At 42.1% G+C, this 27,230-nt stretch overlaps 1 protein-coding gene across 2 annotated transcripts in view; it reads right to left on the reverse strand.

Moving 5' to 3' along the window:
• Positions 1-27,230, reverse strand: part of GAREM1 (GRB2 associated regulator of MAPK1 subtype 1) — a 100,901-nt gene that overhangs the window by 6,437 nt on the left and 67,234 nt on the right. The window contains exons 3-5 of one of the 2 annotated variants that reach the window (XM_014874305.2): positions 18,108-18,238; positions 7,665-8,843; positions 2,435-2,601 (exon numbers count right to left, since the gene is read on the reverse strand). In XM_014874305.2, coding sequence (XP_014729791.2) covers positions 2,435-2,601; positions 7,665-8,843; positions 18,108-18,238 — 1,477 coding nt within the window. The remainder of the gene's footprint in view (positions 1-2,434; positions 2,602-7,664; positions 8,844-18,107; positions 18,239-27,230) is intronic. The other variant, XM_088174450.1, reaches the window with a different exon arrangement.

Raw genomic sequence — 27,230 nt, forward strand, 5'->3', positions numbered from 1 at the left:
TGAAAACTAACTACTTAAGAAAGAAACTCAATTGTCATCCTATGACAGCTCAGTGAAAACTGCTTGAGAATGGAGCAGCTATCAAAAAAACAGCACAGTTTTCAATGATTGACACAAAATTACTTCCCTGTGTGTTTAGAGTGGATCAGAGAGGAAGCCAATCTGGACTTGCCAAGATCAAATATAAAGTACAGATGTCTAAAAACAGCCCTAGTCTACATCAGTGAAAAATATCTGTCCCAACAGATGCAGTTTCAATCTTTCTAACCATCTCTCAGTCTCCATTTTGTGCCTTCCAAACTTATTGTCTTTTTATGTCACTAATACAAGTCTGACAGTTAAGCAGCTGGATGTTTTCAATATGAGACATGGAGGTTTGCCCCCTCAACTGGGATACACCATTAACCAGTCACTTCTGGCTACTTAAAGGCCAACTGGTGTATTGCACACAGATGCAAACCATTTTTCACAAACCAAGCCATCAAGCTGAGAAAACAGCCAGTGAGGTGTTGTAAACAACCAACCATGCAGAGCAATTAAATTGATTGATCCCGTTTCTGTTCTCTAATTCCATACTAGAACTGGAACATTTTTTGACTTCAAAGATTAATGGAATTTCTGAAAATTGATAAAGTAACATTTTAACATTTTCAAAGTGCTTCATTATTCGTCCTTCACTAAAATGAACTGCCTGAGACTCAGTGCAAAAGGATGCAAGACAAGCCTCAAATACAGCTGAAGTCATAGATCAGGCATTTTTAGAGGCAGATAAGGACAAATCATACTACTTTTTTCTATTTGAAATATTGTCTGCAGTCCTTCACGATCCGGAAAACAAGATCATTTATATAAATGGCAAAGCAATCTGGTTACTCCACAGAATGGCAATTTTCTAGTAGCTTCCTCTACAACACCAGGTCAGCTCTACCAAAATGGAGACGTCTGGTCTGGACCCAGCTGAAGATTAATCTCATGCAAATACTGTGAAACTCAAGGCAAATCACAGAATCACAGAATTGTTTAGGTTGGAAAAGACCTCTAAGATCATCAATCCAACCATTAATCCAGCACTGCCAAGTCCACACTAAACCATGTCCCCAAGTGACACATCTACACTTTTTTTGAACACTTCCAGGCACTCCAAAACTTCCCTGAGCAGCCTGTTCTAATGCTTGACAGCCCTTTCCATGAAGAAATTTTTCTTAACATCCAATCTAAACCTCCCCCAGTGCAACTTGGGGCCTTTTCTTCTCATTCTATTGCTTATTAGAAAGAGAAAAGACTGATCCCCCACCTCACTACAACCTTTTGCAATCATGAGAAACTTCACTTCTGCTTTCCTAATTTTTTCCTAGTTTTTTTGGAAGGCACATGTATTCTTAGCTACAAAGAGAGAAAGCAGCATTTGGTGGGCCCCTAAAGCTGGGAGGTCTTGTGCTCAGCCTCCTGTGGAGTAGACCTTGACAGAACTACCCAACAGGCTTTCATAAAATAAGCAAGCAGCCTTGATCTAAAGTGATCATTGCCAGATCCACAACACTAAGCTGCAAATGTGCAGCACGGCTTAGTAAGGCAATTCCAGCAGAAGTTACTATACCAACTGCATCCAGGCTGAAATGAATTCAGTGATGTTTCAGATGAATTTGTAATATCCACACAGGAAGGAGTGTGTCATTGAAGGGGTACCAAAAAAATGGCAAGAAGACATCCAAGGCAAAAAGGACTTGATGCTTCAGAAGGTGCATATACTTTCTGAAGCCAAAGGAAGGACATCACTCAGAAAAGCTATGCAGCCACATAATTCAGAATTTACTGTCAACTTTTAACTAGTCTGGGTGGATTTTCCAGTTTGTGGTTGGGTTTGTGCTGAAGTGTGTTTGATGTGGAAGCTGTCTGGCCACCTTCTGTTGTACCTCACTTCACACTCAGGGGTGTCCGCTGGTCTTTCTGTCTCCATCACATCCACCCCATAGGTTCCCATATAGTTAGCACAACACATTTCTGAATTACCACACTCTTTTTGTGTCCCTGATTATCAGTGCTGGCTGCATGGCATGCAGCACTGAAATCCCACCCAAAAACTAGCTTTGAGGTGGTCTCGTTTGAAGATTCAAATCTTTCAAGAAAATGGAGAGCTATACATGATCTTTTAACTAGACAGCCTATGTCACCCAAGAGTGATTTTACCTCTAGCAATGCGTGCAGGTGTTTAATACAAACTGCTATGTCCTATCTAGTAAAACATCATTTCTGCTGGAGCTTTTCTCCCTCTTGAACCTTTAAAAATAACTTGACAGGTTAGCCTGTTTCACTAAAAGTCCCCAAGTCTGACACCGCACTGTGCCTTAGAAACAAATGCCTTCAAAAAGAACAGTGCTAAATTTAACTTTCTCAGAAAGTGCTAGCAGGGTGCTCCCACAGCTCCAACACATACATGTTGTGCAGTCCTGAAGAGTAGTAGGACAGAGTGGGGCTGGGAGAGCGGGTCTGCTGTCGAGCAGGTTTCACTGTGCGAGGAGGGATGGAAGGACTGGTGGAGGACGGCTTTGAACTCCGCGGTGGCACCGGAGGAGCGTTGAGGAGCCTGCATTCCTCTTTTACCTGCACAAAAGAAGAACATGTAAGCAAGCAGCAAGAAAATCTGGGCAACAGCAGCCTCAATCAGATGAAGCACATCTGGTTCTGCCTTACTCTTTGAAAGGAAATAATTAAAAAGGGAGGAGAAGAGAGAAATGAAAAAGTATATACATTTTCAACAGTATGTAGCTGTCAAAGAAGTCCAAAAGAATGCCACTGGTAGAACTACCAGCAATCTTTTCTAGGGCACATTTCAGCAGTTTGATATCCTCTAATTTAAAAAGCAGCAGCAATGAAACAATGTAAAAGAACCTTCTAGTAACACAGAAAATCAGACAGACTGTTCCTGATATTATACATTCTGTAAGGAGCAATTCATTACGCCTAAACTTCATTAGTATTGTTTATTTAGATGTAATAAACCAAGCTTATGTAATGAAAAGATCTCAATATACTTTGATGTTTCCTGACTTGCTTCACCAGTGATAGCCAGTCATCCAACTCTAAGATGATTCCCAGCCTCTCTCCCTCAGGAACAGTACATGTATTTCATATTTACCAGCTTCTGGATTCAAACTTGGAGCTTCAGTCCTTCCCTAGCTGCCAAAGCAGTGCAGGATAAGGCTGTCCAAAATGTACAAGTGGAAAGGTGTACAACCAGCAGACAGGTCTGCTCTGTGCAGGCAGACAACCTCACAGCTTAAAGCACACAGCTGTAGCACTGCTCACCTGAAATTTAGTGTGGTGTGCCTGGGTAGGAGCAAAATGTCAGGATCCATCCCCATCGAAAATATGATGGAATTAAGGACTTAATCACATCAGGACATATTTGGGAGAGCAACTTTATTTAGTAGGGCTAGAGGTGAGAAGGCTGCTGAGAATTCGGCTGCCAGGCAGGATTTTTAATGATTCACTACCTGCCCCTGGGCAGGAGGAGACCTCTATGTTCTCCCTGTCTGAAACAGTCTTAGATGTATCAGAAAATGGAAACTATTTTTTGTGTTTGAAAGTTTACGTTTATTTTTAAATTTTACAACACTGCAGAACTAAAAGTTATCTTAGCAATTCTGCAACACACAATTAAAGTGATTTAATTTATTTAAAAACAAAATAAATGTGGAACCTTTTGCAATCCACTTCATTGCTTTCAAAATGCAACCACATATTTAGTACTTTTGTGAAATGGAAAACTGGGGACTAGGACATTGTAGTACATTTTTTCCTTAATTCAAAACAAGTCAAAATTACAGGAAATGCCCGACAGCATAAAACACTGAAATAAATCTTTTTCTAAGGGCTCTTATTTGCTCTTTCAAGGAAAGGAAGAAAAAATGAATCAATTTTATTCATGTTTGTTAGTGAATTCAGGCCTAAAACTCTTCAACATTTTAGTGTTGTGCCCCAAGGATGCCTGAAGACTTTTCTTTCCCCCAAGTCAGAACAGGCAAAGCTAATACTGAATGCTACTGAATATTTATTCACGGGGTTAGAGAGACCATTTAGGGGAGCTCTTGGAGCACAGCAGATGGTCAAAGACTTAGAGTTTTCTTTCAATTCAAAGGTGCTGGCTTTACAAACTATACGAAACTCCCTTGCTTGAACCAGATTGCACATCAGAACAAGGCCATAAATAATACCTGTTTGCAGTCCCAGTTGGTCCCTGTCACAAAACCACAATTACAGCTGTAACACACAGCCCCCAGAAAATCCAGTGGAGGAATAAAAAGAAGAGATTTTGCAGATTAAACTGACAAGAACAAGGGGAAGCTTCAGGAAAGCCATGCTCCCTAGGCATGCTCTTGGCATTCTCTTGTCATGCCAAGAGAATGGCAATGAAATAAATGCAGGAGATAAGTGAAACAGCCACGGTGTGACAGGACAATGACCTCGATGGCTGCTGCTCCTAGCTGGAAATACTCTTTGCCCTGGAAACACTAGGTGCCACATGGCTGTCAGATACAGATAAAACACATTTACATTGCACAACCTGAAACTTCTATTTGACACCAAGCTCTCTCATGCTCCAACCCTCCTTCCTGTGTCCTAGGAACAGTGACCCATTTCCAACGGCATGAGGTGCTACGTTGATTTTAAGACCTTTGCTCCTTTTCCTTGCTGCCATCCCAAGCCCTGCCAGCACCACCTGGGCCCTGAGGTGTCACTGCTGAGTCTGGGCATCACGGGTGTCCATTGCAGTGAGCAGCCCTGAGGCTGCCTGGATAAAACCTGCCCTGTCACCAGTATGACTGTGAGCGTAACACAGAGCAGCTCCACGCTCCTCGCCCACGGGAGCCTGAACTTCCAGTGCACTCCATTAGGGATGTGCTTTGTATCAATCAGGAAAACAGCCTCTGATTTTATGCAAATTAATGTTTGGGGAATGAAGATATAACTAATTTACAGGCCTTAATTCTAGGGTTATTCCCCCCCTCCTCCGCCTTCTGCCTTCATGCCAGTTTGATTTTCTGAAAGTATTTAGAAAATACACGATATATCACAATGCTTCATCTTGCTAGAGAGAAGAAAACCAGAACATCTTCTGAAATACCCAGATGTCCTTTCCTGTCCTGCAAACAGCTCTTGGACACACATTTTAAATTTAGTGCAAAAATACAATTGCCAGCCAACCCTTACACAGAAATGTTATGGAATATCGCTCTAGAGGGAGTGATGACTAAACCGCATGTTCACCAGCAGCTCCTGAGATCTACTTACTCTATAAATACCTACATGGAAACCATGCAAACACCTCCTCAGCCCCAGCCCACAGATGAATTCAGTAGGTCACTGATACTCCAAAGCTGTTCCAGGAAGCCATAAAAACAAGTCTAAATTATTAAGATCTATGGAAATGTAGGTTTTTAGTTTTGTTTTATTTTTAATGGGGCCTCTGCCCACCTCTAAATCCCAGCTAATATCTTTAGCAGAAGTTATTTCTCCAAAATGGCTAGAAAGCAACAGCAAAATTGCTGACAGCACTCACACATTACCTCAGTAATGTAAGACACACATGACAAAATTGCACACTTTCAAAAATAACTCTAAATGGCAACAGACACATCTACCCAAGTGTCATCCTGCTGTGCCCAAAGGGAGTCATGGGCACTGCCCAGGTATGAGGGTCCACACTGATGCTGTGCAGGTGCTCCACAGCTCTCCCAGCACTGCACTGCCCACACCTCAGGGATGATGTAAGACCCTCATGTCTCAGGCAAGACCCAGGCAGGCAGTCGGCACCTCCATGCCACAAGGGCTGCCCTCACCTCGCTGTGGGGGCAGCCTTCCTCCCCCACCACCCACTCCCCAGCACTCCAGCACTCCTCTGACCCTGTGCAGAAGCAGTTCAGCTCACAGAAATCAGCAGGAAACTAATCATTTTCCAGATCCAGACCTGGCTGCCTGCCCAGGCACAGGAGTGCCAGAGCCAGCACAAAAGGGAAGCCAGGACGATGTGCCTGGGAAAGGAGGAGGAGGAGGTGGAGGAGGGTGGGACCAGCCTCACGCTGGTTAACGTCAGTGTAGGCTGCCAGGGAGCCTCATCCCAATATGGTGCTGCTGGGCACTTGTCCAAGAGTCTGGACAAAGTGTCAGTGCATACCTGACCTCAGAGGCAAGGAAGTGCTCTTGGGCTCCTGCACTTAACATTGCACATAAACACTTTGCTAAGAAGACACAAGGTCTTGCCTTTCCTGGCTGCTCAAGCTGCTGCATTTGCTTTTTGGGGAAGTTTTGGTGGCAAGTCCAAGGGCTGTGGTTGGGCATTTTGTGCCTGCAGGGTGTCCTCCTCCCCTCTCCTTGCTGTACCTCCCCAGGAAGTGCAGAGCCAGGCCAGGGGCATCCCCACAGAAATCCACTGCAGGCTAACCCAGCATGAATGAACACATCTTAGCTTTCAACCAGGTTGTGACCTGGCTCACTAGGGCAAGGCTACAGCCAACACTACTAGACTGTTAAATGGCAATATGAAAGGTATGTGATCATCATGGTTTGCTGCAGTTTGGTCTCAAATTAGTCTCAATTTACTGTACAGCCGTGGTCTTGAAATCACCATAAGGCTTGCAAGTGGAACGGCATTTTTTTTAATTCCAGAAAAGCCCCTTCAAAACAAATTTGTTAAATAATGATACCCACCAAGTTTCATGCAATATATGTATCACTGACATTCTGCTAAAGACTCCCAGATACTTTCCTGGGGGAACATTCTTTCTTCCTTTGTTTTCTTCTTTTTTTTTTTTTTAATAATTCTTAGGACTACATCAAGAGACCACATAATGGGTGGATTCTCCAGCCAGTCCACATAAGCTCCTGCTGATAAAATACATTTGCATTTTTCCCTCCAAAGTTCCCATGACATTTCAGGTTTGGAGGAGCAATTTCTCCCATGAGTTTTCATTAAAAACCTTAGGCCAGGAAACATGTTCTGTTTACAACTGAATCCTCTAGAAGGCTCATTTATCAATTCTGCAGAGCTCCTATTTAAACATATTTTCCTTCAATAAGCAGTACAGAGTGATTGGTTCAGGCCTAGTTTGATAAAGTTTACTTGAGGACAATGACACAATATTCTTCAAAATTTGCCATAGGCTCGTAATAGAGAAGACAATCTCTCATTAACAAACACTTCAAATCTGTAAAAATTCTAGCTGCTGTCATTATCAGTGCCTGTTAATTGAAGACACACTAAGGCAATCTGAGGCATTTCCAAGTGGGGTCATGCCACATACACTCTGGTCACAGAAAAGATGAGAAAACATGGAGGTCACATGGAGAGATAATGTGAAAAGCAAGAGAACGAAGTGACTTAGCAATTCTTAGACCTTGTTTGTGTGAGCAAGAAACCCAAAATAAATATCACCTGAAAATATCAGGATTAAGCAACTAGATCAGTAATATTAAATATACTCCTGTGTTTTAAGACATGATTTACAAATGGTAGGAAATGAGTTCAAGTGGCACATCTTGCAGTCTGATTGTTCCCTTGTCCTGTATGTGCCCTTCCCCCCTCTACTAAGCATTCCCCCAAAAAATCTGCATGCAAACTCTTCACCACCTGAAAAGAGAAACAAACATAAATAACCCTGACTTACTGCTTCTGATTTGGGAGGCACTGGAGGTGGAGGTAGGGAAACATCTGAAGACTTCGTGGTTGTTCCGATAGTTGCAGGCACAGGAAGAGACGCGGTACCACACTTTGATCGGAAAGATCCTCGATAGTTGTCACACTTGCTCTTCTCACTCAGCGAGCAAGAGAGAGGCTGATCACCACCCTTTCCAGACCCTTGGTCCAACCAGAGCTCCTCGTAAGGAAGTTCTGGCTTCGTAGGCAGAAACATCGATTCTTCGCTAACTTCAGGGAAAAGGTAATCACTGCTGCTGTCCCCGGACTCCTGGTACTGAAGAGCATCGTGAGAGAACAGGGCCCACTCGTTGCACAAGTCCCTGCAGCCGTGGAGGTTCACCTCGCTATTCCCATGCAAGTTGTTGCCATAGACGCACACGGAGAGCCGGTGGAAGGACTGTGTGAGCTCGTCCCGCGCGTAGCTGAGCGAGTTTGGCACGTGGCTGTGCCCCGCGCACCGGCTCTTCTTGGGGCTCTTGCAGTCGTCGTTCCAGTCAGTCTTCACATCTCGCACGGCGCGGGAATACTCGTCTATGTCAAACTGCTCCTGGCATATATTAAACCAGTGCTGGATGAGGGGCTCGTGCCACAGCTCCCCCTTCACCACACTGTCAGGTAGAATAAATTTTGGAAGTGTCAAGTGCAAGGGAAAATGCATGGGAATGATTTTGTTTCCACGAAGCACGCAACAAACCACCACAGTCTTGGTCTGAATGTTGACAAACTTGTACCTGTGCCCTTCACGGATAAAATGCAGGTCATAAGGGTTTCTTGGTGTAGGACTTGGCACAGTCACGTTAACAGGCAGCCTGGTTTTCTCTACTATATTGCGAATTGTGTGCTCACCTTCTTGCATCTGCACCTCCAGTGGGCTGCGGGTGCTGAACTTGCCCTTACACTGAAAAGGGAGACTGATGCTCTCGTTGGTCCTGTGGTTCATGCAGATGAGGCAGGGCATTTTGCCTCTGCCTAGCTTACTAATTGAATTAAGCTTCCCGATTTTTTTGAAGATGGTGTTGAGCCGTGACTTCTCCTTGGAAGATTTTGCATAAAGGATTTCTGCTTGCCCCATTAAAGTAAGCTCATCCCCAGTACTAAGGGTAATGTTGTAAACTTCAGTGTCTTCATTGCATTCACCTGAAGCTACCTGCAAAATAACAATAAAAAATTTGTTTTTCCCCCAGTGAAGACAATACTTCAAATCACATCAAATCTCTTGAGCCTGAACTTACAAGACTATGTATTGGAAAAAATGAGAGTAGCTTTATTTGAACAGCTGACCGGTCAAATGCAGGTTTTTAAGTTGAAGCTCTGCTGAGCAACCTTTTTAAATTGTTCAGCACATTCCTGTGTCTCACTTGAGAGGAAAGAGCCACCTGAAACTGCCAAAGAAGGCATGAGAACAAACATAACCATTTTTTAAAGAAAGGGCAAATCCACATATCCCAGCAGTTCAAATAGCTGCTTGTGTTAGCTGTATGTCCAGCTATGACAGACCATGCCTGGATTCCCTTGGTTATCTTTTCCCCACACCTTTGTTTTTGCTGTTTGTTAGAACTTATTTGCCAGGCTCTTGAGGGAAGCAAACTTCTTTCACCATCTTCAGCTCCCTGAGGAGCAGAAAAGGTGACTTCATCATTACAGATGAAGCATATCCCTTTGATATAATCTTTTCCAGGCTAGGGGGAATGACAGATGACATCTATTCCCTGAAGGAGAAATCAAGAATATCGGTCTATCCCATATGCCTAACTCCCCCCCTGCTTTGCTCTCCTAGTCATAGACTTCCTTCCTCATTTTTTGATCATAATTGCAATTTAAGAGATTAAACAACATATGCACAGCCATGTGTGAGCTTTTCTAGTGTGGAAATCGTACCAGGAAAAAAAAACCCAACAAAACAGATGTCCAAGGCTCATTTGCTCCTAAAGTTATTTCCTTATGACTGAAATAACTCTTTATAGACAAGATTGCTCTGCATCATATTTGAGTGGTTTAACATGAAAAGCTCTTTTCAGGGACCTAACAGAACCCACCCAATTCTTTGGTAGGAGCAGATTCCTGCTCATAAATGAACGTGTACCAGATAAAGACTACTGGTCTGTTATAGATCATTTTATTTGAGAAATTGAACATACTAAAGAAATTGCCAATGAAAACATATGCTAAAATTAACATATGCTAAAATATTCCTTCCTCACCTCCAAAACCCCTAAAGACTTAATGGACTTGAGTGAAGTTCAAACTCCAGGCTTCAAACCCTGGTATCATCACACGATAGCCACTGCATAAAATCAAAGCTGCAATTCCAGTAAGTTAATAACTGACAAGCACAGTGAATATTGCTTCCTCTTGTAAGATGTGAGCTGCAATCCCCCTGTATTTGCAGAACTGTGATTATCTTCTGCAAGCCTCTCGGAGCAATTGCACAGGCAGCCCAGGCGAGGTGTGCCGCCTTAGCACTTCAGGCTCGGGGTTTCCGGAGAGGAAGTCATTCAAACCTTGAATTATCTAAACAAACACTAATTGGTCTAATCCAGGAAACCACTAGGATTTATGGTACGTAATACTCATTCACAGTTTGCACCACTGGCCTGACAGCGTTTTGAAACACGGCGATGTGAAGGGAAAGCGCTGCGGGTGCTTCTGCTGATAACGCCGTGTGACGTTCATTGCTGGTTTCAAACTGACATGTAGAGCACTGCACTGGAGCTGCAGCCACACAGCCCTGCCTTCGAGGGCTGATAAGGGCTGAGGACACACAGGGATCTGCGCTTGTACCATGCAATCTCACCCTCTCTTTCTGAGAAGGTGTTTTCTCTAAGACTATTGGTTTCTAGAATCAACAAGTCCCCACAAATGGCTGCTTTGACAATTCCAGCTACACGGTTGCATTTTTCACTTGATGCTGCATGATCACAGCTTTTCCTCACTACTTGTGGGAATACTGTCCGGAGCAAAGGAGGTGTCACAACCTACAGCTGTGGGAGTTCCTCCTCGGCCAATTTAGAGTTCCCTGGTGATTCACAAACAAACAAGCCACTGTAGGAGGAAATGGTGGGTCAAATGTGAAACCACAGAGGTAACTAAACGGCTGAGCTTTACAATGAAGGTCTTGTGGAGCAGCTACTTATTGATGTCATCCACTTCAATCAGACAAATAGCAAATGGGCTTTTAGAGTCAACTGGCATGTTTAAAGACAAAATTATTTTTAATTAAAAACATCTGAGAACATTTCTTCATTGTTAAAAAAAATATAGTCACAGGATCACTACAGGTGAAATAAGGCTGAATTTAACCCTCGATGTGTATACAGATGGGGGAATGAGATGCTGGAGAGCAGCACCGCAGAAAGGGACTTGGGGGTCCCGGTCACTGTCACACGAGTCATTGTGCCCTGGCAGCCAGGAGGGCCAACCCTGTCCTGGGGGACATCAGGCACAGCATCACAGCCGGGCAAGGGAGGGGACTGTCCTGCTCTGGTCTGAGCTGGGGCAGCCTCACCTCGAGTGCCAGGGGCAGTTTTGGGAGGCACAATAAAAGACACTAAACTATTAGAGAACATCCAAAGGAGGGCCATGAGGATGTGAAGGGCCTCGAGGAAAAGCCGTATGAAGAACAGCTGAGGTCACTTGTTCTGTTCAGCCTGGAGAAGAGGAGACTGAGGGGAGACCTCATTGCAGTTTGCAACTTCCTTGTGAGGGAAGAGCAGGGGCAGACACTGATCTCTGTGTGACCAGTGACAAGACTCAAGGGAATAGCCTGAAGTTGTGTCAGGGGAGTTTTAGGTTGCATATTAGGAAAATGTTTTTCACCCAGAGGGTGGTTGGGTACTGGAACAAGCTCCCCAGGGAAGTGGTTACAGCACCAAGCCTGAAAAAAGTTCAAGAAGCATTTGGACAATGCTCTCAGGCACATGGTGTGATTCTTGGAGTGTCCTGTGCAAAGCAAGGAGTTGGACTTGATACTCCTCGTGGGTCCCTTCCAATTCAGTATATTTATGATATTCTATGAAAAGAAAGATAATGCTGTAGTCCTAGTTTAGCACTCTGAGAAAAATACTGTTCTGCATTCTTCCTTCTAAATAAAAATATAAAGTATTAGTTGCTGCTTAAAATTATAATAAGAGCTGAAAACGTGAAATTAAAAGTCTAAGGCCACAGAAATGTATCTCTATCCACTAAATTCTACTTATGGTGATGTTAAGATTGCTGATACATGCTACTGGGCTACTTATATTTTAAAATTAGTAGGTAAATAGTAGGTAAATATGTGTTCCAGAATACTGGCAATGAAGATATACCATACATATCATATATATCTCTCTCAATACACATAACAGTGCATAGATATTGCTCAGCTTTTGTTCTGCAGATTACAAAGGCTAAGGATCATTAGGCTAAACGATCCTTACTTTGTCCTTGTAGCATCAACATATGAAAATCAGACTTGCTCTGTCTTGTTCATTCAAACATTTCACTTTATCAATGGCCACAAAACTTACAGAAAAATCAACAAAGAGCCACTTTAGCTTGGCTTTACACTGCCTCTGGTGAACTTCACAGGGCTTCCAGAAGCCCAGGAATTAGTCATGCACAGCATTTCCTAAGAACAGATGGGACAAGAGGAAATGGCCTCAAGTTGCACTAGGGGAGGTTTATATTGGGAATCAGGAAAAATTTCTTTACCGAAAGGGCTGTCATTCACTGGAACAGCTTCCCAGGAAAGTGTGTCACCATTCCTGGAAGCATTTATAAGAAGTGAAGACGTGGCACTTGGGGACATAGTTTACTGGTGGACTTGGCAGTGCTGGGTTAATGGATGGACTCGATGATCTCAAAGGTCTTTTCCGACCTAAACAATTCCATGGTTCTATGCCAAATAGTACACTTATAGACAACATGAAAATGCATATCATAAATTATTCCTAGAAGGCAGAATGAGTAGTCCCACACCAGACCCACCTCCCTCTTAAGCTTTCAGCACCAAACCAGCAGGATTTGCATCTTCCCAGCCCTGCTGAGAGCATTCTCTGGGCACCCTCTGCTTCCTGCTATGCAGTTGCTGGTGGGATGTAGCAGAGCCCTACACTATTTCAGACACTTGGACCTGCTAGTGGCAGGTCCCAGCCAGTGGATGTGACACAGCATATCACTGGTCTATGATGGACACAAGACAGCAGTGCAGAGTGGCAGAGTTAAGGTGGTCCAGATCACAGACTAGTGCAGAAATAACCATACATTTTTGTTGTAAACTCCTAAATAAATACCTCATAATAATTCTGGAAAAGAGGTAATGCTACAGAAGGCAGAAAACATCCAAGAAGCTTTCACTCAGCTCCATCACATATCCAAGGAGGACTTTATACATTTTAACAAGAACTGTAAGAACAACTCCTGCAGTTTTACTTTGCACTCGCCCCTCTTTTGCTCTTCTCAGACAGTTTTCATTGGCATCAGGTGAGAATAACCAGTGATCCCAGCTTTGTGAGAGGCAGTGCTTGCCACACTCCAATGCCATCTAGGAATCACTAGTAGATATTCAAGCTGAACAATGAATGCAGAAGACCCACAGAACCAGAACTTCCTCCCTGTTGTACTTGCCTTTTCCTTTCCGACTGCCAGCTATTGATCCATACTATCTGTTCACTGCTATTGCCAGGATGCTGACCAGAAGATTTACAGGCACACAGGCACCTTACCAAACACACTGCAAAACAGCAGTGGTCTAAGTCACTATAATATTTTTTATTTTGAGACTCACTCAATTTCAATAACATTGAAAAGCCAACTGTAAGTCCTGCAGAAGACAGGCGCCAGAAAAGCAATGAATGATTATTTAGGAAATGTTTTTTTGGAAAAGCTCAGGTATACTCTTCCTTTTGCTTAAGATTTTGGTAACACCTGAGTCAGTATGCTGTCTTGGACTCCAGTTGTTCTAATTTGTTATAGTTTGAAGCAGAAGTCTATAATTGGACACATAAGAACACAATGATTTGTGGCTTTATATTGGTTGGTATACCTGGTAGATTTTATTAGAGTAATGCAAGTATTGCATTCACTTTAAAAATACAATTAGGATTTTTTTTTTGTTAGAGCTCTTTATAACTGTGAAGTCTCTGATTCATAGATACACATGGTTTTACAATTAGAGCCAAGGGACCAATCGTAGCACTACACATATATTTAACAGATCATATATATTAGATATATTTTTTTTTTACAGGTCACAAAAATGGGAAAAGATTTTTTAAAACGCAAAACAGTGTCTTCAGAAGAACTGTTAGCAGAAAAAAATGAGCAAACCTTTTCAAGGAAGTTGGCAAAATTCAGTAAGACAGTATCCCATTTTTCTTTTATAAATGTCTGTTTCTCAAGACAGAATCAGCAAGTAAAAGTTCTCATGCTAGCATACATGTATTTCCCTCTCGGATAAGACGGACTTTGCCTAACTGCTACATTAACAGCTGGCTTCAGTGCTCTTTAAGGAATGTCTCAAATAAATCAGTGATCTAAAACCAACCCAGAACGTGGCAGGTAACGCTGCAGAGCAGTAACATGGAGCGCCTCTTTATGTGGGATGTCAGGAGCCTCCAAGGGAATGGTGCTTGCCATCCAGGCTCCTTTTGGAGCAGGACCCCTCCCACAGGTACCTCAATGTAGGCACACAGCAGCAGCTTTGCTTTCTCTGCTTCTCTTACTCGAGTCACACACGTTTTTCCAGGAGGAAAAGAGGCAGCCACAGGACTGCAATGCCAACACAGGACACCGAGGTGTTGAGCTTGTGTGTACCAGGGGCAAAGGGGAAAAAGGAGAAAAAAACCAAGCTGCTTGGAGCTGACTCCTGCAGCTTTGTAAGGCTGGCATCAAGCCACAAGGCCACTAAAGCACTAATTCTTAAGGTGAAGTATTATGAATTGCCTGAAGGTCTGGAGCCAAAATCTACACACCACCTCATTTCAAGAAAGTCACTACTGCAGCACTTAAGAATGTCACCCTAAGTTATAACCTACTATATATGTGCTTTATGGCAACTGAGGGTGAGTTTATCAGAGGCACTAGAATTACAATCAGATCAATTTTGCTCCACTGTACTGCATTAACATCTGCCAAAAATTAAAAAAAAAAGCAAGTTTTCACTACAGATTTATTTCTGCCAAAATGCACAGTGTATGGGCTGACATGGTTAAATCACTGTGAACAGAGGATTACATTAAAAAAGATGAACAAGTTAGGTATCAAAAGTTCACACCAGTCATACAGTATCTTTGATAGGTAAGAAAAGAATCATTATAGGGCTAATTCACGAACCCATTTCTTCATTCTAGAAAGTGTCTGCACACAGCTTCACAGACTCTCCAGAGAGACCAAGTGATCTCTTCAGAACAAAAGTATTATTCTGGAAGATCTGAAGGATCCTGCAGCACTATATGGGCTGGTTTTTAGAGTGACTGGCTCTTCCAATGTTCAGTCTATCAGACAATACTGCTACTTTTTTAAGGGAACTTCTTGTGAATTGTCCTCAGTATGATGGAGGGGGTGGGGGAGGAGAGGGGTTGTTCCTTGTTTTGTTTTCAACTCTTAGTGCAAATAGCTTCCTGGGTATTTGTACACAATGCCATCTGCATGAGACCAGAGCAGTTGAAAGCAGAAATCTACTCTTGTTGCTTCAGCAAAAGATAGGGTCTTGGGGTAACTCAACATTCTTAGTATTTTGTTCCTAGCAATAGAAAATAAAAAAATTACCATATTTGTAGCATAATGCTGTAACATAAACAAAATCTTCAATTATGCACTGAATACTAGTACAAAAAAGGTTCTCGCCTATCTCGTCAGTGAAGAAAGGACAGAATGCCTCTATTTTTTGATCAGGAAGAGATTAAACTACTGACTGAGTGAAATTCACTTATCCCCAGGACACTCTAAATTTCTGTGCCTATAGATGCTGCTGGGCACCACTTATCTGGGTATCCAAGTGCAGTATGTATGAACAAAAAAGTTACTAAGTACTTCTAGCCACTGCAAAAGTTCATTTAATCTATAATTTTTGCTTGCTATTCTCTGAAAAGATACCACCCTTCCCTCCTAGTGGCACTTGCTGGCATGTGTTACAGCTGTCCTTCAGACACCCAGCAGGTCCTCAACCCCCTGCCTCAGGACACTGCCCAGAAAGCCTGTTCAGCTGCAGAACCACAGGGAAGGAAGGGAGAGCCATCTCTCCTGCCCTGCCAGGATAAAGTGGCTGATTTTTTCCCTTTAACAACTATTACAAGCAAAAATAAAGCAAGTCCTTTGGAAATGATCTGGCAACCCATCACAGTGAGAAGGCAATTTGGTGAATGGCAGCAGTAGCTGTGAAATCCTGCCAGGGCAGCCAAGGATCTACACCCAGGAGCAAGGTTCACACCAAGTGGCATCATAACCATGGTGTACTGGCACATGCAGGCACACCTCGACAAGCACAGACAAAAGCATGCAGTCTGTCACCACTGTCTGGTCACCTTGGAACTCTACAGACTCCTTCAAAAATTATCCACTGAAGACTTGAGTGTTTGGAACAAGAAAGAGTTTCCAGACTTCGGAGCTCCTTTTCATCTTAAGTGCTTCATCAGATATTTTAGGCATTTTTTTTCTTTTTATATTGGATTATCTACCTTCTGATACTCTCCTCTGAATTTAAACAGGCTCGCTGCATTGGACAGGAATCAACTGTACTTAGTATTCCTCCCTTTGCTCTAATCAGCTTGACAGAATCTCCCCTATATTAAAATTTTAGCGTACATAATTCTCTTGCATGTAAAGGGTTATTAAACACTTTAATAAATCCTGCTAAGTTCATTTATTTTTTGGAAGATGATAACCTTGGAATAGACTTCTATGAAACTGGAAAAACTGCCAAGAGGAATACTGCCAAAATAACTGTGTAACTAGGTTAAACCTGGATTATTACTACCGTTATTTACATTAAGGGGTATCACTATAAAACCTTTTAAAAATGGATTTGATATCTAACAGTAAGCTATGCTTATTTCTCAGTTTGCTACATATGAAAAAGAGTTTTTTTAAAACACTCACATGAAATTCAAGATATGGCATTTTATGTTTAAACAAGCCTTTAGACAAATACTTTTTGCACTAGAAAATCAAAGCTGCACATTCTACTGTGCCACTCTCTTGGCTTGGTCATTGATCAAAAGAGAAATAACAGCACAGCTCTGGATAAGGCTAGCAGTCACAAGGATTTTTTTCTGAGCAGGGATGAAATTTTCTTGTTCCCTTGTCTACAGATACAGAAGTGTTCCAATTTTCTCGTGTAGCCTTCATTCATGAAAGCCTCTGTTTTACAGTCTCAGGTTAATGCAGAGCACAAATGAGAACAACCTACTGTCTTGCAAGGTGCGAGTCTTTGTCACTGAGTAAATTAACTGATGAGCTCTTCCACTTCTACCTGCAAAAACTGTGAACTAGCTGGTGTCTCCCAGCTGTAGCGGTGCAAGAAAGAGGAACAAGCCATTAAAAGGTTGTTATACAAAGCCCATCCTGATTCACATAGGAGCAGGAAATTTCAGACTGGTTTTGCACCAGCAGTATCAGCCCGATTCCCCTGCAGGGTACACGACGTGAATCTCCAGCATTGCACACCAGCTCTAGGATGCTCTTCTACCAGTCTGAGATGGTGGGGCTGCTCAAACCAACCAGACAAGCCTGAAGATCACCATGGCAGAACTGACCTACCTTGTGCAGTGTCACACGTGTACACAGGGCAAAGAAGAACAAGTTGTGTCTTCACCGTTTTATGCCACTGCACTGCAGTGTGTTGGGTGATAGCAAACCCTCTCGTGGGATCAGTGACCCTTTCATGAGCCCAAGAGTTGTGCACAAGCAAACACACACACACATGCACACAGAGAACAACTGTGTCTTTTTATTTTGGGTTTCTTTTTTTTTTGTTATTTTATTCACAATGCTATTTAGCTGCAGTAATTTTGAGACAAGCAACCCCATCATTTCACCCTGCATGCTCTCTGAGAAAGAGGCTTTCTGGAGAGGGATTTGAGCAGCTGCTGCTTAGCAGAGAATGAAATTCAGACTGCTGGAGGGGGAGGAGAAAGGGGGCAACAAACAACATTTGTTTAAAATCTGGCAGGAGCATCCTAATTAGATGAATTATTGAATGGATCATCAGGATTGCTCCCCAAAGTGCCATAGGGCAGGAGAGCCCTTAGAGGACATGTTGATTTAAGACTGCAGAAATGATCCCAAAGAGCACCATCACTGAATGTGGAACTCTAAAGGCTCGTTTGTCTCAAAAATCACACTTCCCACTCAGCGCTGTTGCTCACTCGCCATGTATATAAAGGTTGTAACAGTTAATCATTTAGACAGGGATAAATATTTATTCAGGGACTACCTTAACGTTGAATGTTATTTCCTCCATGACGTAAACTCGTTCAGGAAATGCTTTAGCCACCTCCTCCACACTGTTAAAATACTGCACTGGCTCCTTAATATCTCGGTCTTGTTCCAGCAGCTTAAACTGCCCTGAAAACAGATGATAAACAGAAGAATTGTAAGATATTTATATTGGACAACTGTCACTGTGGCAACTGCTGGCTCAAGTTCTTCACCATTTTGCTCGGTCAATTTTTCCAGCTTTAGCAACCAAACAAGAAGACAGAAGACTGTGGAGTCTCCTGAACCTGCCATGAAAGACACCCACTTTCACTGGCTCAGAATGAAAAGAATGTGGGACAGCCAAAGTGAAATTAAAAAAGATTGGTTCATCACATGCTCTCTAGAAATAGTAAATAATTATGGAGGTATTTGCATTTGTGTACTTAATTCAGTATCACAGTATCTGTACAGATAGCACTTTTGGGCCTTTAATATTAAAAGTTTTACAGAAAGAAACCACACCCATTACTACAAAACCCCAAAACATTAAACATAAAGACTTTGGGTTTGTTTTTAGCATTATCAAACAGCTATTAAAAATGGCAGGCTAAACCTAAGCCCGTTTACCCCTGGGCTTCCTTAAGAATGGAAGGAACAGCATCTAACTTTCCTTAATGATAAACTAAGCCCTTTGAGAACTTTAGCTAACATAAGATAATAAACCACACACATTTAAAACTCTTTTGAAGGTGTCTGCCTTCAGAAGAGCACGAGATAGAAGTGTTTCTTGCTAATTTTACCTCCCCCCAGCATGAAAACTTTGGCTATTTTCTGTCTCTTGTAAAAGGCAAGAACTAACATGGAGGGAGCCACCCCAGGCAGACCTGCCAGGGACAGTTCAGGCACATCAATCACCTGTGTGCACTATGAACACAAAGTTTTAAAACTTTATTTTATAAATACAGAGATAAGAAAAGCTTAGACAGATTTACTGTTTGCATGACTTAAGCTTAAAATCAGTGGAGTGATCTTTCCAAATTTAGAAATAATAACTACTACTAAGTTAAAGACTGGTCTCAGCAAGACTTGATGTAAGAAACAACTTTAGAAAATTAGAAAAAGGTTGAATAAAATCTATGGTTGGTGCACCTCCTGTAAATCACATTTTAAAATTTACAATGCATGCGCTGGATTATTGTTCCCAAACAGTGCTCAACTTCATTAAAATACATCCAGTACATGAGGATGTCAGCCACCTACAGAAATATTTTTTCACTCCTTCAGCATTCTTGTGCTCAACACCCTGCTGCCCCTTTACATCCCATCAGGCTTGAGACTTCTGTGACACGTTCAGAGAATGCACCCACACTGAACTCTTTCAGGCCACACAACAGCAGAAGACAACTCAGCCCTGACACCCCAGGAGAGTGAACTGTCCTGTCCTTACAGGTGTGTATACACACGTGTACTCACCCACCCATCCTCCAGGAGAGGTGCCAGAGCAAGAGGTTCAGCTGCTGCCCATCCCCAGCACCCACTGCCATGGACACACCCTTTAATCAGTATGTTAAGAGCCCTGTGGTTGTAACCCTGAATATCAACTTGCAAGGCAGATTTCTTTTTACACCCTTCCACATGTTTTTGTCTTTCTAAAGTAATCGTGGTAACTTTGAGGTATTATCAGCAGGGTAACTACAGATGCTGGTATTTCTCACTGCTAGGCTATTTTTCCAGTGTTTTAATAACTATCACACTTCCAAAATAATTTGAGTTTTCCCAGCTTCATGTCTGCTTCAGGTCAGGCTATGATTTGACATTCAACCAAAGCAATTCATGTACTTTGGCGACCAGCACTGGGGTAGAAACCACAAATCTTTTGGTCTGACCTGAGGAAGCCCTTCCTATAGTGTACCACAGCAGGAATGGCTTCTCTGGGTCAAACCAAAGGTCTGCCTCCTGCAGCATTCCACCTTAGACAGGAGTAAGCAACAGCTGTGTAAGGAGGTTGGACTTAACACACAATTAGCAATACTACCCAGAATCTCCTTCACTCTTGGGGGAGCTCATGGCTGAAGGATGCCCAGAGCAGGGAAGAGTTTTTGGGCTTAGCAGCTCCAGAGGTTTTATTCTCTGTAAATTTGTTTAATTGCTTACTGAAGGTATGGAAAACTTTCACTGTAGACATACCCTCTTATCTTCAAAAATTTTGGCAAACTATTTTTCCACAAACTTTAAAGTACCTCTGGGATTAAGAATACAAACTGTAGGAGTGATAAAGCTATACCTGGCAGACAGTATGGGTAGCCACAGGAAACCTGACAGCAGACAGGCATTTGGAAAAATGCTTCACATACTCAATAGAAACATGGCAGCACACTAAAGCTGAATTCCTCAGCCTGTCCACTTTGAGTCCTTTTGGGTGCAAAGCAATAGAGGGGCCAGGCAGCCAACACCTTTGGGCTAAGGGAATCTGAAACATTAGCAGAAAGCTGCTCAGTTAACTGATGCTGGAAAGTGTGTTGTGACTGATGCCAAAGCAGGCATATGGAGAAATGAAGAGAGAACTGTGCTTTTTAATCCCCAGTCTGCCAGGGACCATGAAAATCCTATCTTCAGGACGTCCCTGTCAGCCACAGCCTAACCAAGAGGAGGATGCATTCCACAGCTGCATAGTTTCTTTCCCATGTAGGCACCCCACTTTCCTGTAAAAGAAACTGAGGAGTGGCAAAGCTGAGTGAAGTCAGGTGCCCTCGTGCATGGAGTCAGGATGTGCTGGGACATCGTGTAGCAGCAGAGACTATGAGCTGCACCAGGGAGCATTTGACAGCACAGAAAAAACACTACTCTAAAGCACAGAGCCAGTAAATGTACTTCAGATAGTCACTAAGGGCAGGATGCTCTTAAATTTAACAGATGTCATACAGTGTTCCTTTACCATAGGCTGACCTGAGGCTGTGCTTATTTTTGATTGCTATTCTCTTTGATTACTGACACAGCCATTGGGATACAGCCCCAACTGATTGCCCAGTTTGGGATCCAAGGGTCTGATTTGCAGACTACCGTTTGAGGCAAGCTGTGATTAGAGTTCTTAATGACAAAAAACCCCTGAACTTTAACCACAGCAAATTCAGGTCATCTCAGACATGTAAATTCAGTGGAGTTACTTCTGATTTGATACTCTGTGCTTATGCACAGAATGGAAGTGAATATGATATTGCATGGAAGCCACATAGTTTTTTGAACTACAATATACTGCAGTGCTAAAATTTTGCTGGTTTAGAAATAAATTGAGAACTTTCATTTCAGAGCGGGAACTGAGTTGGGCGCAGTAACAAAGCATGAATTCACATTTAAGGAAAACAAAACACTGAATAATAATACATGATATGAACAACACTCATCCAGTCCTTCGAATGAGACAGTGGCCTTTAATTCTAGGTTCTCTTGTTACTCTGTTTGGAAGCATAATAATACTATTTTCCTATGACTGTTATATATTTAATCTGGTGGCAAGACAAGGCCAGTTACTCCCTGCAACCCAAAGTTCTACAAAAAAAGTCCCAAATTCCTCAGCACAGAACAAACGCTTTAGGCTGCGTGCAACTGGGAGCAGAGTCTGCTCTTTACTGTCTTTACTGCAGAATTACACATTCCTGCAAAAAAAAAAAAAAAAAAAAAAAAAAAAAAAAGGAAAGAAAAGAAAAGAAAAAAAATCATCATTGGGAGCTTTGGTTGGGTACAAAGCGACGCTCAGAGCTGACTGTGCTGCTATCTGTGCCATCCTCCCCGTCCTTCAGCTGAGCCTCACAAACACAAAGCTGTCTGTGCCCTCACTGCTAATAAGCAGCAGTTCACGAGGAGGTTGACGACAGAGGAGTACACACAGATCCCAAAGCACAGAATAGAAGGGCAGCATTAATCTCTGCCTGTTACGAAATCAAGAAGTATGCTGCGCATGGGAGCTGTCAGGGCTAGACGTTAAAATGCCTCTTCCTTGGAAAAGACGGGTTTATAATTTGAGATTTTCTACAGACAGATTTTAAAAATTTATTTCCTCATTGAAAAAAAGCAGACTTTTTTGCTGGAAGGAGAGAAAGAAGGGTTGAAGAGGAACCTACAATACACATATGAATCAGATGTCAGTAACTAACAAACTAAGGGGGTAGAAGCAGACAATTTCTTACTATGTTTCCTCCTGGTCTCTTATTCAAGCCTACATAAAAAAACAAAGACAGCATGGCTGAAACACAAGTTTAATGGACATAAGGGTGGCTTGACTGCAGGTTAAAGTGGAAATTTATTACACTTTGGAAGAGGCACAATTTCATTGGGAGATTCTACAAAATTGACACCAAACTTGAACAAACCACAGGGTAATTTCACTTTGTGCTAATTAGGAATTTAACAAAAAAATATAGAGAAAGTAAAAAGCTAAAATTATACTTTTATAGAAGTTCACCCCTCTCTCTCACTAGCAGAAAAAGAATAATGAAATGTTTCTGTAGTAAATCAGTGAAGGTTCAGAAAGATCAAAGATTCATAATACCTGCATGGTCCACTGAGCAGGTATGGCTATTCCTCTGCAGCCAAATGCAAGGGAGAAATGAACAACTACTGCAAGCTTTATATCTCTTTATCTTTCTGTCTGGCCTCTGGCAGGCACAGTATTGGAACAGTTTCATCCTAGTATATATTATCTCTGTAGATTATGAATTCTTATTTCTCTGTGAAAGTACTTACAGCAAAGACAGTAAATCTAATACTGGTAGAAACGAGTCTGGAAAGCTAAAAAGGCAAGGAAGGACCTAAACCAGTGCTTATTCTCCAGTTTATGAAGGCATTTATTAAAACCCATTAGGAACAGGAAGATCAGTCCATCTTCATTCTTGCCAGATTGGTCCTGGAATGGCTGTGAGCAGGGGCATTAATCAGCCCTTTCTGTCCCAGCTTCTGCTGCTTCCACTGCTTAGGTTCTTGCAGGCTTACACATCTTCCCAACTCCAGCCCAGCTCATACAGGTTATTTCTGTGATGTAAGATCCCCTGGTTTTCACAGTGACTTGCTCCTTACCCTCAAATAGACCAGCAGTTTCCAACAGTCCAGAATGTTTCCAAAACTGAAATATTCACTCTGTACAGGGTCTGCACTGTACCTAGACCCAGGCAGTCTTTATCTATGGCAGGCATGTGCTGGCTGGACAAACAGTCAAGTTTTCATTGATATAAAAGCATGAGAGCACTTTTATGCTCATACACCAAAAAGAAAAGCTGGAAAAAGAAACTCTGTTAAAAAAAAATAATGCATGTCATCAATAGGAAACATAGAAGGTCACTGAAACATCTGCTCAGCTGTGTTAGCTGCTAAATGTTTCTCCAAGAAGGCAGGAGATGTATTGTCTTTCAGCAGCTTTGATTATTTAGTAAGTCTCACAGCCCTCTACGAGACTGTGTGCATGGCCCAGTGCTTCCCAAGAACGTGCAGACGGCACAGCAGGGTAGCAAAAGTACTGCAGAGGTTTATGTTTCATATTATTTGTTGACTGCTGACTGCATTTTAGTATTTCAAAGAACTGCAGAGCTACTCAAAAAGGAAAGGGTTTACCTGCCAGAATAACATCACTTTGGAAAAAGACAGTCCTTGCTTACATTTTTCAGCATTCCTGTGCATAACACTGAGAGCAAACTACTTTTTCTTCACCAAACTATGATCTTCGATATAACTGGGCAGAGTTGAAGAGCATAAGCCAAAAGTATGCTTCAGCACATCTGGTTCTTAGAGGCACCTGCACAGTCTTTATCTGATTGTGTATATAACTCTCCTCAATGCCTGATACAAATTCATTTATTGGGGACAATGGAAGGAAATCTCAGTTTATGGTCTCCCCTGTCAGCCCATCAACTAGATCGTATGGTAGAGCTATTTCATCCCTAACTAATCCTTAGATAAGGCAGCCAGTCAAGAGAGTATGGCAAAATAAAGACTCTAAAATAATAGATTAAGCTAAAACCATAACACTTCAGCCTACATGAAATAAAAAAAAAATAGTCAACTTTTAATTTAAATTGGCGTTTGCCAATATGTCTTTGCATGGAAAATAAATGTGGCATTTTGTTGTTGCAAGAAGTGCTGTCCTAGCAGTGGCTGTAGCTGTCTAGACCTGAGAAAAGGAAGAAGAGCCCATCACAATCTGACAGAGCTATCATGTGGCTAACTGGGACTACGGTGTAAAATTAATACTGAAGCTCTTTCAGGGACCTATCGCTAAGCCAACGTGAAAGGATTTGGCAGACATGCAGAAATAATGATGAATGGGAAATAAATGCCTCTCTTCACTTTTGTCATCTTCCAGCTTGTCGAAAGTGAGCATTTGCTCTCAGTCTCCAGAGGAGAGGAGAGTGCAGGCACACTCAGCAGCAGAGTCCCACTGCAAAGAGAGAAGTTGCAAGTGCAAATGGAATTGCACAATGCTGTTTTTAACAGCAGGAGCAGATAGCAGCCCACAAAAGGACTAGTACAGGCAGGCTCACTGCTCACAGAGAAGATAGGAAAGTGGATCACCTGTTCTGTTATCTGTTATCTCTGAACTCTCCATTGAAGGAGCTGCTGATTTCATCTCAGGTTGGCAGCAAACGAATATGGATGCAGTGCCATGGTAAAGTTCAACCCCTCAAAGGAAGAGCAAGATAACCCAGCTGCACAGGTTCATCCTTAGCTGCCACATCGATAGCTTCTGAGAGCTGTGGAAAAAATGGCTTGGGGGCAGAGAGGATATTTTTTTGGAGCTATTCATGAGAACTTCTTTGTTTATTTCCATATTGTAGCCTGCTGAAGGCATACAGGAAACTATAAAAGGGTGGAGAATGTAACAGGAAAATACACAAGTATATCTTTGGTGCACAGCTTCCAAAGGATGATAACTGGGACACAAACTAGAAATGCTACGATTGATTCTTAAGGCACAATCACCTCGAAACAGCTGTAAGAAACAGAAATATTCCTTCTGTTTTTTAAAGAACTGCCTGTCTATAGTTTTTCTTGAGGAGACAGGACCTGTGTCCCAATCTATACCCAATCTTCCGGAAATTTTGGAAATGTATTAAAAAAACAGACGGAACATGAACTAGAGACAGATCTAAGTAAACATGACACAAGTAGAATTCATTAAGTATACTGGAGCTAAACTTATGGCACTGCAAAGCAGAGGGCAAGGCACAAAGGCACATTCAGTCAGCAGATATTGTGTAACATTTCATGGGGAAGGAGCCCTTCAGAATGAATAGTTTTACTTCTTGGAAGTATTATGAAGATTTTGAAGCCTTAAATGCCTTTATTCTTCACTGTGTCATGTCTGTGGCACAAATACCCAATCAACCAAGAAAGAATGAGTCAGGCATCACAACCTGGTGAGACATGTCGAAGCAGAGCCCACTGACACATCACCTGTGCGTATGCACAGACATCATCTGAGAGATCAAGGGAGGGAATCCAACCAAGTTTCCCACACAGCAACGCAATGCTTGCTAATCAAACCCTCTAATCCTGTGCTGGCAAAGCAAAGGGGATGGTACAGCCTAGCATTCTCTTTTGTCTTATCTTACTTTTATGATTCGTAAGTAGCATAACAAAAAAGAGAGAAAGATTCTGCTGGCAGCATAACAAAGAAAAATCAGTTCAAATGGTGACTGATGATAGCTTAAAGCAGATTTAACTCACAGATATTGCAAGAGAGAGAATTTTAGGTTACAGATGATGTGAAAAGACAGACAGGGAAAACAAGCCTAACCTCCAACCTTTGTTTCATAAGTTATTATCATCACAAATACAAGATTACCACAATGAAATGTTCCATTTTACAGGGTCACATGTTTTGAGTGTCTGGACTGTACGTTAACTAGATTTAACTTACTGGGTTATCATCAATCTAACCTGTAATTAGCATAATTTTCTTCCTTACCCATGTGCTTCCAACAGACAGGAAGAGTATGTTCCATAAGCAGTGTGTTAGTTCACACACACAATTGACCATGCATAGGACTCTGGTGAGTACCACACTGCCTGGCTTTCCTAAGTGCTGTTAACAAAAGCTGTGATAAGCTTCCTGTTGAAGAATAAGAATATAAAGACATACATATGAAGATGAGATGCTTTCCTGGTGAGTATCAGCACTTACCCTGACCACGGCTCAAAAAGGGATCGAGAAAGAGAGGAAAGTTGCAGAATGCCCAACTAAACCAAACCACAGCTTGCATGAAACAGTACTGAGGTGACTACATTTCACAGCAGCTGCCCAATGACAAAAGTTTTCCTTGTATGAGTATGACCAACATTCCCTTGGTACTGGAGTGGATAATATCCATGCAGACCTCAGTTATGACAATGTTTAATAGTCACTGACAGCTTATGGTTCCAACCTACTGCGGCAGCACCCAGGATCCTTATGAGAACATCCAATGGAACTGCCTGCCACCATAAGCCTTGATAAGAAGGTAAAGACAACTTAATCCCTCACTTAGAAGCTTCTAGCAAAAACTACCAGAAAAGAAAATGAGGCAGAATCAAAGGTGAGAATGTTGCAGATCTTTCTATACTTTGAAACACTTGCCTTACTAAATAAATGCATTGCTTTCACTTATACATTAACATTGATTTGGGGCTAAAAATCAGTCCTAAGGAGCAGAGACCAAGCTTAGATATGTCAATGCAAGCAGAACATCAAACCTTGCACTGGGTGGCAGATAAAACTCTTAACAGAACCTTACACTGATGTGTCCATAGATTTTTCTACTTTAGTGAGCGACATCACATACCTTTAAAAGTAAGAAGCAACACAGACCTAACCTGCCTTTGGATCTAGTCATAGCTAGGTGATCTCCTCCCAAATCATCAGTATACATCCATCCCAAGACAGACATATATTAAACAAACAGGGTTGTCTACAACAGATTAACATTTAATTAAAGCACAGAAGAAAGTTAAGATGAGAGTAACAGAATAAACTCCTGGTTAACATTTGAAATTAATATTAGTAGTTTCAAGAAGTCTCAAACAGACTTTGTTAGAGGTTAAATGTTAGCCAAGCATGCTGGGATTTTGTATCACAGTTGCATCCAAATATTCTGCCTTTATACCATAGATCACT

Source organism: Sturnus vulgaris, chromosome 1 (genome assembly GCF_052056855.1).
Source record: "Sturnus vulgaris isolate bStuVul1 chromosome 1, bStuVul1.hap1, whole genome shotgun sequence".
NCBI classification, from domain to species: Eukaryota; Metazoa; Chordata; class Aves; order Passeriformes; family Sturnidae; genus Sturnus; species Sturnus vulgaris.